General features: G+C 44.0%; 1 protein-coding gene across 1 annotated transcript in view; it reads left to right on the top strand.

The window, feature by feature from the left end:
• The first annotated feature begins 10,825 nt into the window (after positions 1-10,825).
• Positions 10,826-11,993, top strand: part of COL11A1 (collagen type XI alpha 1 chain) — a 163,789-nt gene continuing 162,621 nt past the window's right edge. Inside the window, exon 1 of the mRNA XM_075182562.1 lies at positions 10,826-11,230. Within this exon, the coding sequence (XP_075038663.1) occupies positions 11,116-11,230 (115 nt within the window). The 5' untranslated portion in view covers positions 10,826-11,115. The remainder of the gene's footprint in view (positions 11,231-11,993) is intronic.

Raw genomic sequence — 11,993 nt, 5'->3', positions numbered from 1 at the left:
AGGCCTTCCATGGCTTCAGTGTCACTCTCCCCAGATTGACTGGCGCACCCCTCAAGTCACGTCTTGGGGGCCTGAATGTCACCATCATTGCCTTTCCCAAGTCATTCCTCTCAAGGTACAGCAAGCTTCCATCTCAGCTATTTCACCGGGACTCTCTCCTCAATATGCTTCATTTACCGATGTTTTTGATAAAGCTCAGTCTGAACGTCTTCCTCCTCATCGTTCTTGGGATTGTCCGATTGATCTTCTTCCTGGCAAGACTCCTCCCAGGGGCCGGGTCTATCCACTCTCGTTACCTGAAACTCAAGCTACATCTGAATATATACGGGAGAACCTCCAGCGTGGGTTCATTCGACCTTCCACCTCGCCCGCTGGAGCTGGGTTCTTCTTTGTCAAAAAGAAGGATGGATCATTACGCCCTTGTATAGATTTTCGTGGACTCAATGCCATTACTATCAAGAATCGGTATCCCATTCCGTTGATCACTGAGCTATTTGACCGCATCAAGGGAGCCCGTATTTTTACTAAGTTGGATCTTCGTGGTGCCTACAATTTAATCAGAATTCGTTCCGGTGACGAATGGAAGACGGCGTTTAACACCAGAGACGGGCATTACGAATATCTGGTAATGCCTTTCGGGCTATGTAATGCCCCCGCTGTTTTTCAGGGCTTCATCAATGAGATTTTTCGGGACTTATTATATGTATGTGTCGTCGTCTACCTGGACGACATATTGATTTTTTCACAGGACCTGCCTTCTCACCACCAACATGTGGCAGAAGTCCTCTCCAGGCTACGGAAAAATTCATTGTTCTGTAAATTAGAAAAATGTTCATTCGAATTACCCCAGATTCCATTCTTGGGGTATATTGTTTCCGGAGTTGGTCTGAAGATGGATCCTGACAAAGTAAATGCTGTACTACATTGGCCCCAGCCAACTACTCTTCGTGCCATCCAGCGTTTTTTAGGTTTTGCCAATTACTATAGACGCTTCATTCAAGACTTTTCTTCCATTGCATCTCCTATTGTGGCCCTGACTCGAAAAGGGGCTAATCCTAAGCAATGGTCTACTGAGGCTATTCAAGCCTTTCAAACATTAAAAGAGTCCTTCTCTTCGGCTCCAATCCTTCGTCAGCCTGATGTGACACTCCCCTTTTTTCTAGAAGTAGATGCCTCTAATGTGGGCTTAGGAGCTATTCTCTCCCAACGCTCGGAACAGCAAAAATTCCACCCTTGTGCCTTCTATTCTCGGGGTCTCCTACCCGCAGAGAAGAATTATACCATCGGAGACAAGGAATTACTGGCTATCAAAGCCGCATTAGAGGAATGGAGATACTTGTTGGAGGGAGCTCGCCATCCGGTGACGATCTTCACGGATCATAAGAACTTGTCATATCTCCAGTCTGCCCAATGCTTGAACCCTCGTCAAGCAAGATGGTCTCTTTTCTTTTCCCGTTTTGAATTAATAATTACCTTCAAACCAGCTGCCAAAAACAAAAAAGCTGATGCCTTATCTAGAGCCTTTGTTACGTCCTCTGATATAGAAGAGGTTTCCAACCATACCATTCTAGACCCCAAATGTATCTCACTGGCTGCTTCATCCACCAAAACGCTACCATTTGGGAAAACCCTCGTGCCTCCTACTCTAAGGAGGAAAATCCTTTCGTGGTTCCATGCCTCTCGTTTTTCTGGACACACCGGTGAACACAAGACTTTTGAGATCCTCTCTCGAAGTTACTGGTGGCCTTCAATGAGGAGAGACGTCAAAGAGTTCATTGCTTCCTGTGAATTATGTTCGCAATTCAAATCCTCCCGCAGAACCCCAGCAGGGTTGCTGCGATCACTACCCATTCCGTCCAAACCATGGACCCATATTAGTATGGATTTCGTTACTGACTTACCACCTAGTAAGAACCATAACACTATTTGGGTGGTAGTGGACAGATTTTCGAAGATGGCTCATTTCATCCCTCTGTCTGGTTTGCCTTCCTCGTCTATCCTGGCTGAACATTTCATTAAAGAGATCTTCCGTATCCATGGATGTCCATCTGAGATTGTGTCTGATAGAGGAGTACAATTCGTGTCCAGATTCTGGCGAGCCCTTTGTAAAACCTTGGGCATACGATTAGCACTCTCATCTTCTTACCATCCACAATCCAATGGACAAACCGAACGTGTCAATCAAGATCTTGAGACTTTTATAAGGATATTTTCATCAGCCAATCAAGACAACTGGGTAGAGTTACTCCCTTGGGCTGAGTTCGCCCATAACAACATGTACCATGAGTCATCATCCAAAACTCCATTCTTTGTGGTCTACGGTCACCATCCGTCTTTTCCGGAATTTCCTGCCCTCCCGCCCACCCAAGTTCCTGCGGTGGAAACGGTTTGTCAGACCTTTAAAAATATCTGGTCTCAGGTCAGAACCTGTTTAAAGAAGACATCTGTCAAATATAAATCTTTCGCTGATAAGAAAAGGCGGGCTATTCCACCACTAAAAATTGGAGATCGTGTCTGGTTATCCACAAAAAATATTCGTTTGAAGGTTCCATCCATGAAATTCGCCCCTCGTTTTATTGGTCCATATAGGATCATTCAAGTTATCAATCCAGTATGTGTGAAACTCCTTCTTCCTAAGAGTCTTCGGATTTCTAATGCCTTCCATGTATCTTTGCTCAAACCTCTTATTATCAACCGTTTTTCAACTCCTCCCTCAGCTCCGCAGCCAGTTCAAGTTCATCAGGAGGAGGATTTTGAGATTACCGAGGTACTAGATGCAAAAATTTCGCGAGGAGTCCTCCATTTCCTCGTTCATTGGAAGGGCTTTGGTCCTGAGGAGCGCTCTTGGATCAAAGCTGAAGATCTTAATGCTCCTGCCCTTTTGAAGAAGTTTTACTCCAAAAATCCGGACAAGCCCGGTTCCAGGCGTTCTGTGCCCACCTTTAAAAGGGGGGGTACTGTCACTCACCGGACCGTGAGTGCCTCTTCCCGGACATTTAGGAACCGTGGCCGTCCACCATCCTGAGGGTCTGCGCATGCGCAGCCCTTTTCTATACTTCAGTGTATACTCCTTTAACTTAATTGGCAGATCAGGCAACCTCCCTATATTAAGCACCTGTGGTCACCACCACGTTGCCTGATCTTGGAGTCTCATTCCTCATGAGTCTCTGAAGGTGTTCCTGTATTACTCGTGTATTCAGCGCTGCTGATTCCTGTGGTTTCCAAACCACTTCTACTTCTGTGGTTCCATACCACTTCTACCATCAACTGTATCATCATTACTGTTTGCTCATTGCTATCCGCTGCCTCCGTGCACTCCAGCTTTTACCTCACTCACCTGCTTCTCACCAAGTCTGTTTGCTGATTTCTATCCGCTGCCTCCGTGCACTACAGTCTCCTGCTTGCAACTCGCCTGTGTTCAACATCGTGACTGCCAGCTGACTACTATCCGCTGCCTCTGTGCACTACAGTCTCCTGCTTGCAACTTGCCTGTGTTCAACATCGTGACTGCCAGCTGACTACTATCCGCTGCCTCTGTGCACTACAGTCTCCGGCTTGCAACTCGCCTGTGTTCAACATCGTGACTGCCAGCTGACTACTATCCGCTGCCTCTGTGCACTACAGTCTCCTGCTTGCAACTCGCCTGTGTTCAACATCGTGACTGCCAGCTGATTACTACCCGCTGCCTCCGTGCACTACACTCTCATCTCATCTTTGCTGTGACTTCCTCGAGACTGCCGCTTTTCATTACCATCTGCTACACTTCGTGATCTACAGCTCCTGCCCTGCGCTGCACTCCTGTTTCCCATCGCTGTTGGTTCCTGTGGTTGCTACTGGTTACCTCCGTGTGCCGCTGAGTCCTGCCGCTGTGGTCAGCGCTATCGTCCATCTCCTGCTGATCCACTCTCCACGCCTTCACGTGTTCCACTGGTCTCTACCCTCCTGTCAGCATTGGATTTGTATCTCTTCTACTACCCTCTGCTGGATCATCTCCATTCTCCTGGGTTTCCTATAAGTCCAGTTCCACCTGTTGCTGACTCCTGTGGATTCGTGTCCCTGTCGGTCTACTCACCTGTGCGCTGAACCTGCTAGACCGCTGCTTCACCTATCCAGGGACTTCCTATCCAGTCGGCCTCCAGCCGCTCAGGTACCGCTGCAATCCCATCTGACTGCTACTGCTGAACCACGGTATGCATACTTCTCATTGACTGTGCTGTGTATTGCATATCTTGCTGGACTGTGTTTGGTTCTCTCTGGAGTCTGCTATCCGCTGAGTCTATTGCCATCATTGACTGTGTTATCATTGTGCTGGACTACTTCAAGAGACTTTCTAGATTGCAGACCTGCTCAGTCATTTATATCCATATATATATCTATATTGTGCATATCACTGTGGATCGTGTATAAGGTGCCTGTGTATATCCTGTGTTGCAGTCTTCCCCTGTGCACCTCCTCACATATATATTCAGTGGTACAACTTGCTGATGTCAGACCACTGATCCCTGTTTCCGGTATCACCTGTTCCATTATCCTCTCACATAGCAGTGGTACAACTTGCTACCGCAGACCACTGACTACCTGGATACCTCCACTTGGATTCCATTCCTTCACTCAGACAGCGGTACAACTTGCTACCCGCAGACCGCTGACTCTCATCACCTCCTTGTTTCTGTTGGACATTCCTCCTCTCTATAGCAGTGGTACAACTTGCTATCGCAGACCACTGACTACCTTCACGTGTCCTTGTCCATACAGTTCCTTGTGTATCATTACCTCATTTCCAGTGTTGCTAGTCATAGACTTTCCTGAGCATCTCATCGGCCATCATTTCATGTTCCGTGATCACCCAGCTACCAGAGTACCCTATTACCATCTACATTGCTCTGGTAAGCCTACCATCTGGTGATCCCTGGGTAAAGACTCCTAGTGCCCGTGACAACGGGATTTGGTACCGGGGATACAATACCTCCATCAACCCTCTAAATCCCACTCCACTGATGGCGGACACCGGGCGCACGTCTAACACCAACATTGCAGTTACAGCCGCAGTTATACGCTTTGCAATAGGGTGACTACTATCGTATTTTGTGGTCATGGCAAACGACTGTTGGACGGTCAATTGTTTTGTGAAAGACTTAACGGTCTTACGACTTCCCCTCTGGGAAGATGACCGACTAACAGCAGCAACAGCAGCAGTGGCAGTAGTAGGCGTACCGCTGCAGGATTCCTCGGATGAATCCCGTATTGAGGAGGACTCAGTCTGGCTGCTGACTTGGGCAGCAGGACTGAATCTGATGGAGATTGTGGAGGAAGTTGACGAGGAGGGTGTTGCTGGTGTGTATCCAACTGGACCACGGGATTTAGGTGTCCCTGTACCGATGAGGGTCCTAGCCCCAGTTCCTGAACTAACCACTGAACTATGAAGGTTATTCAGGTGACGTATAAGGGAGGATGTTCCTAGGTGGGCAAGATCCTTACCCCTGTTTATTTGAGCTTTACATAAGCTACATATGGCCATACATTGGTTGTCTGGATTTGGATAAAAATAACTCCAGACCGAAGAGGTGCATTTTTTGGTCTTCTGACCAGGCATGATGATGGGCTTTTTCATCCCATGGACATCAGCTGTTTCCCCCCCTGGTGCCTCATTTACAATAACCACATCACCATCCTCATCATCAAGTTCCTCCACAGCGCCAGCTACATCATCAATAGGCTCCTCCCGAGCCACCTCTTCCCGTACAGTGATGGGAAGGTCAGGCTTGACAACCACCAACATCCTTGGACTCGCCTTGTGGATTTGTGATAATTTCTCTTTAGAAGGCAGAGTTGTTTGCTGTTTTGTTGCTGACAGCATAACTCTCTTCAATTTTTTGTAGGGGGGGGGAGGAGGAGGAGGGCTAAGATCCGTGGGTGAAGCTGAACCACTAGTCATGAACACGGGCCAGGGCCTAAGCCGTTCCTTGCCACTCCGTGTCGTAAATGGCATATTGGCAACTTTACGTTTCTCCTCAGATGATTTTAAGTTTCTCTTTTTGCTACTTTTTCTTAACTTGGGCTTTTTGGATTTTACATGCCCGGTACTACGAGATTGGGCATCGGGCTTGGAAGACGACGTTGATGGCATTTCATTGTCTATGTCATGACTAGTGGCAGCAGCTTCAGCATTAGGAGGAAGTGGGTCTTGATCTTTCCCTACTTTATCCTCCAAATTTTTGGTCTCCATTATATGTAGCACAAGATACTGCAGAATGTGTGAACTTGGTAATATTGCAGTACCAATGGACTTATACTGCTGGATTGGTTTTGCAAATTTGGTTATAATTATATATATTTTTTTTAATTTTTAATTTTTTATTTTTTTTTACTTTTTTTTTATTTTTTAAAAACTTGGGAATAATGGGGAAATAACTATGCCCTTAGAAGCACAGAGCACAGGACACAGCACCACTGGACTGAACAGGACACGGCACAGGACCCAGCAGCACTACGGAACTCAGCAGGACAGAGCACAGGACACAGCACCACTGGACTGATACTGCAGAATGTGTGAACTTTGTAATATTGCAGTACCAATGGACTTATACTGCTGGATTGGTTTTGCAAATTTGGTTATAATTATATATATTTTTTTTAATTTTTAATTTTTTATTTTTTTTTACTTTTTTTTTATTTTTTAAAAACTTGGGAATAATGGGGAAATAACTATGCCCTTAGAAGCACAGAGCACAGGACACAGCACCACTGGACTGAACAGGACACGACACAGGACCCAGCAGCACTACGGAACTCAGCAGGACAGAGCACAGGACACAGCACCACTGGACTGATACTGCAGAATGTGTGAACTTTGTAATATTGCAGTACCACTGGACTTTTACTGCTGAATGTGTGAACTTGGTAATATTGCAGTACCAATGGGCTTATACTGCAGGATTGGTTGTGCAAATTTTGTGGTAATTAAAAAAAATTAAATTAGTTTTTGGTATTTTTTTAAATAACTTTTTTTTATTTTTTTAAACACAGGGGAATATTGGGGAAATAACTATGCCCTTAGAAGCACAGAGCACAGGACACAGCACCACTGGACTGAACAGGACACAGCACAGGACCCAGCAGCACCACTGACCTCAGAAGGACAGAGCACAGCACACAGCACCACTGGACTGATACTGCAGAACACAGCACAGCACAGCACAGAACTAAACAGCACAGCACAGAACTAAACAGCACAGCACGAGATCTACCAGGACAGAGGACCACCTAACACACCCTCCCTCTACCCTGATCAATGCCCGAGTGAAGATGGCGGCGACTAGCGGGGAATTTATAGGATCCGAGTATCGCGAGATCCGACAACGGGATTATGAGTCAGAGCCTCAGTTTCAGATTTGAATTTGGCGCCAATACCCGGATCTGTCTCGGATCCGACTCGGATCGGCAACGTTCGGGTGGGCTCGGATTTCAGAAATCCGAGTGCGCTCATCTCTACATTTTACAAACATGTTTCTCCAAGTACATTTCTGAATGGTATTTGCATTGCCAGCTAAATATCCGAAATAAGACAAAAAAACTATTTTTAGACATTTTCGCCAACTTTGGAAATCACCCCTCTAGAAGATCTCCAAAGTCATCCGTGTCTTGGGGGCGTGGCCCCACTAGTTGCATCTTTAGGCCCTGCCTCTGCTATACAATGCCAGGTTCGGCCTTTTATAGCTGGGGCAGAGCCAGGATGGCACGATTAGCTCTGCCCCCAATTCAAAAACGAGTCTGGCAGGATTCGGAAGGTTGCCCTGTTCTCCTGGGTGCCCGGGAGAGCTCCCAATAATTCGGGAGTCTCCCAGACATTCTGGGAGAGTAGGCAACTATGATTTTAGATGCTTTGTGACTCCTCATAAATGAAGAGAATGGCTCCAGATTTGCAGTCAACTAGCTTTAGTAAATCTATTTCCATATTAGTATTTCACCCTTATCCCACCTGTCGCATTGTGCAAATCTAGTAATGTGTGCTGACTGTCCTGATATGCCAACTGAACAGCAAATTGCTATGCACATGCGCTAAGTTGTAAATATCACAAATAAAATATCCGCATGTAACAAACACAAATGTTAAAATGAAAAACAACATCTGGTCCTGGCCTGAACACAGATATTGAAATCATACAATGTTCCCAATAATACCATATGACTTCTTTGTAATACTACTGAATAATATTTTATCTGTAGCTCTAACAGGTAAAAAGAGTCCAAATGTTTTATGCAATCAGAGAAGAATTAATAAAGTAAAGTCATAAAAATAAGCAACGGAAATAGTCTTTGTGCTGTTCACTGTGCCTTGTATCAATAAGTAATCGTTTATATAATGGACCTTGGTTCCAATCCAAGGAAGATCTATATTGCAATTCTAAAAATGCAAATATATATGCTCTGGATGGATAAGGGGCGTTCCAGAATAAATGTCAATAAATATCAATAAACAGCATGCAGGGCAAGGGGAAAAACAATTCCAAGCTGTTTCTTACCAACCTCCCCTTTAGCAAGTAGGTGGCGACGTACGTGCCTTCTAGCACAGACTGTGTATCCTTAATAATAAGCCCAGGTTTGCGCAAAACGTTGTTTAAGTTCCAGCTGTTTTAGTGAGCAGTGCTGTGACCGATCTAGCCTGGCAAGTGGGCAGGCGGCATACAGAACTCAACAAGTGCTCCAATTTCTGTGTTGCTGTGGCAATAGATAGATGTAGATAGTTTTTGGTGTTAGGGTTATTAACCCAAAACCAACGCATTTCACTCTGTGGAGAGCTTCCTCAGGGAGTGTTAATTGCTGTGCAATGTACATTTAAATAGTCTTTTTCCCATGATTTTAGGAGGAAACAGTAAATAATCCACAGCTGTGGTAATTAAATTATTCTGTGCAGCAAATTAGAGCAGCAGATAACAATCAAACAAATAAGCCACGAGTCTATAAGTATAGGCAGATATTTAGCCCAAGATAATGAACAAAATACATATGAAAAATAGAAGCAAAAAAAAACAGAAGGTATTTTGAGACTGTAACTTCAGGATAAATAAACTGTAAATATAAAGCTGCTATGTAACAAACAGAAGCAGCCAAACTTCCGATATGTCAGAAAAATTTACTGACATTAAAATTTGATATTGAAAATTTAACAGGGTAGTGGTATTGATAATTTCAGTGGAAATTGACTGTAAATATAAAGCTGCTATGTGACAGCCAAACATTCCTGTATGTCAGAAAAAATTACTGACATATGTTATTATTTAGAGTTGGTATTGAAAATTGAACAGGGTAGTGGCATTAATAACTCTCTATATATAATTATTTACAGTCAATTTACCCTGAGAATATCAATACCACAAACCTGTTCAATTTTTAATATCAACTCTTAATGATAACGTCATTACATTTTTCTGACACACAGGAATGTTTGACTGCTTCTGTTTGTTACATAGCAACTTTATATTTGCAGTCAATTTCTCTTGAATTATCAATACCACTGCCATGCTCAATGTTCAATGCCAACTCTGAATGATAACATATGTCAGTAAATTTTTCTGACACACAGGAATTTTTGACTGCTTCTGTTTGCTACATAGCAGCTTTATATTTATACTCAATTTACCCTGAAATTATCAATACCACCACCATGCTCAATGTTCAATACCAACTTTTTATGATAACATATGTCAGTAAATTTTTCTGGCATACAGGAATGTTTGACTGTTTCTGTTTGTCACATAGCAGCTTTACATATACAATCTATTTACCCTGAAATCATCAAAACAACTACCCTGTTCAATTTTCAATACCAACTCTTAGTGATGACATATGTCAGTAAATTTTCTGACATACAGGAATGTTTGATTGCTTCAGTTTGTCACTTAGCAGCTTTATATTTACAGTCTATTTACCCTGAAATTATCAATACCACTACCCTGTTCCACTTTCTTTCAATACCAACTCTTAATTATAACATGTCAGTAAATATTTCTGACATACAGGAATGTTTGCCTGCTTCTGTTTGTCACATAGCAGCTTTATTTTTACAGGCTATTTACCCTGAAATGACACTCTCAGAATACCTTCCCTCTTTTTTACCTGTTTGTGCTACAGATAAATTATTATTCAGTAGTGTTACAAAGAAGCCCATTGTATGATTTCAATATCTGTGTTCTGATATTAAAACAAATGTTTAGTGTTCACCCAATGTGAATCATACGGAGCATCATATATTTAACTTAAAGATCACCATGTGCATGCAACCGAAGTTTATACTGTTTTCAATATGAGATTTCTATAAAAAAAAATAGGCATCTGTATGTGTAACACATGTTAATGAGCATGACATGCAGTCTGTTGGCAATATGCACTGTACATTGAAAAGTGTAAGATTAAGAAGAAGCAGGTCAGGGTATGTGTATAATTTATGGTAGTGTAACTTGTATCATTTGGTTTAAAACTTGCCACAGCTTTCAGAAAGTCCTATTCTTTCCTGAGTGCACAGGAATCCCCGGGGTTAAAGCTGATTTGTTTGTTAATGTCAGAAGCCCCGACACAGTGCACGGGACGCTGCACAGGAAGCACCAGCAGTCTGGAGCTGTCACCTTCTCCTGCAATCCCTTCTATTCTCAAACCACTGAATAAATATAACTGGAGCCCATCTATTTTGGGAGGGTGGGATATGGGGCCGGACCAACCTGGAGAGTCTTGTCTTTTGGGGAGGGTCTTGGATTTTTGGAATCCGAATACCATTTGCTAGCAGGAAAAGGCTGGAGAATGCTTGGAGAACCAGCAGTGGGGTCTTAGCCCAGCCCTCTGACGGTGGGACTTTAGGAGGAGAGAGAGAGGTTTGCATTTTGATTAAAGCCCTCATACCTTCTTCAGTCTGCAGGCAGGGGACTGGGGAGTAACACATCTCAGCTGGGCAAAGGAGAAGAAAGGCCACCCCAAACCCCCTCCCCCTGTCAGACTTTGGGTTTCTTCCTCCTTATGGCTGTATAGTGATCACCTCCTGGGCTTTTGGAAGGAGTTGGTGCTGTAGATTGAATCCTGAGATTCCTTATCATCTGGGGTGCTCCCAGTTTTTTGGAGTTGGAGATGGAGAGGTGGAACACAAGGTGGAAAACGAAAAGGAGGTTGTGGGATTCAACCCTTAACTCCCTAATTCTCATCACTTTGACTTTCCTTCTCCAAGCTGCAGAAGTCAGAGGAGGTAAGAGCAAAACTAGGGGACAGAGGGGTTCCCCTTCGATCTCCCCCCCAAACCCAGGAAATATAACAGACCTGGAAAAAAGTTATAACTTTCATCGGGATATTCGTCTACTACAAGAGTTCAACGCATCATGTCCCGATTGCATTTACTTTGATGCTGTGCAGAGTGCTTCATATAGTCTTCATTCATTTTAGTCTTCATTCATTTGATGAGAAGGTGGGGGCACCCCACAGTCCAAAACTTCAAACTGTTCAATGTGTAACATTCACTAAGGACAGAGAAAGGGGGGTTTGGTAATTCAAACACATATGTGACAGGTATATGTAAGCACACGTTTGTGGAGTTGCTATTTTCTTGTCTGTGTGATGCACTCAGTTATGTAGCAGAGGAAGGCTATAAGGATGCTGGACGGTCCTCCTGTCTTTAGTTAAGCTTATCGTAGTCTGCTAGGTGGGAGATAAAGGTGAAGGTTGTCTTTGAGACGTGTGGTCCGTTAGGTGTCTGTGGACAGGGCTAGAAGGGTGGATTTTTTTTCTTCTCTGCAATGATCCCTCTGTGTTAGGAATTCCTCCCCCCAGGGGATGTCACATTCAGACACGTCTGTGAGAGGGGTGGGTCCAGACACACAGACCCCACCACCTTCAGTGTGGAGACCCAGGCTAGATGATTATAACTGGAAGTAAAGGATAATTGTGCAGCATCACTGTCTAAAGAGATACTTAGCACTGCAGGCAGTACCTACACTACACAGAAATGCCTGCCA

The sequence above is a fragment of the Mixophyes fleayi genome, chromosome 8 (genome assembly GCF_038048845.1).
Source record: "Mixophyes fleayi isolate aMixFle1 chromosome 8, aMixFle1.hap1, whole genome shotgun sequence".
NCBI lineage: Eukaryota > Metazoa > Chordata > Amphibia > Anura > Limnodynastidae > Mixophyes > Mixophyes fleayi.
Note: the sequence above shows the minus strand (reverse complement) of the source record. Positions and strands in the feature narration are given on the sequence as shown.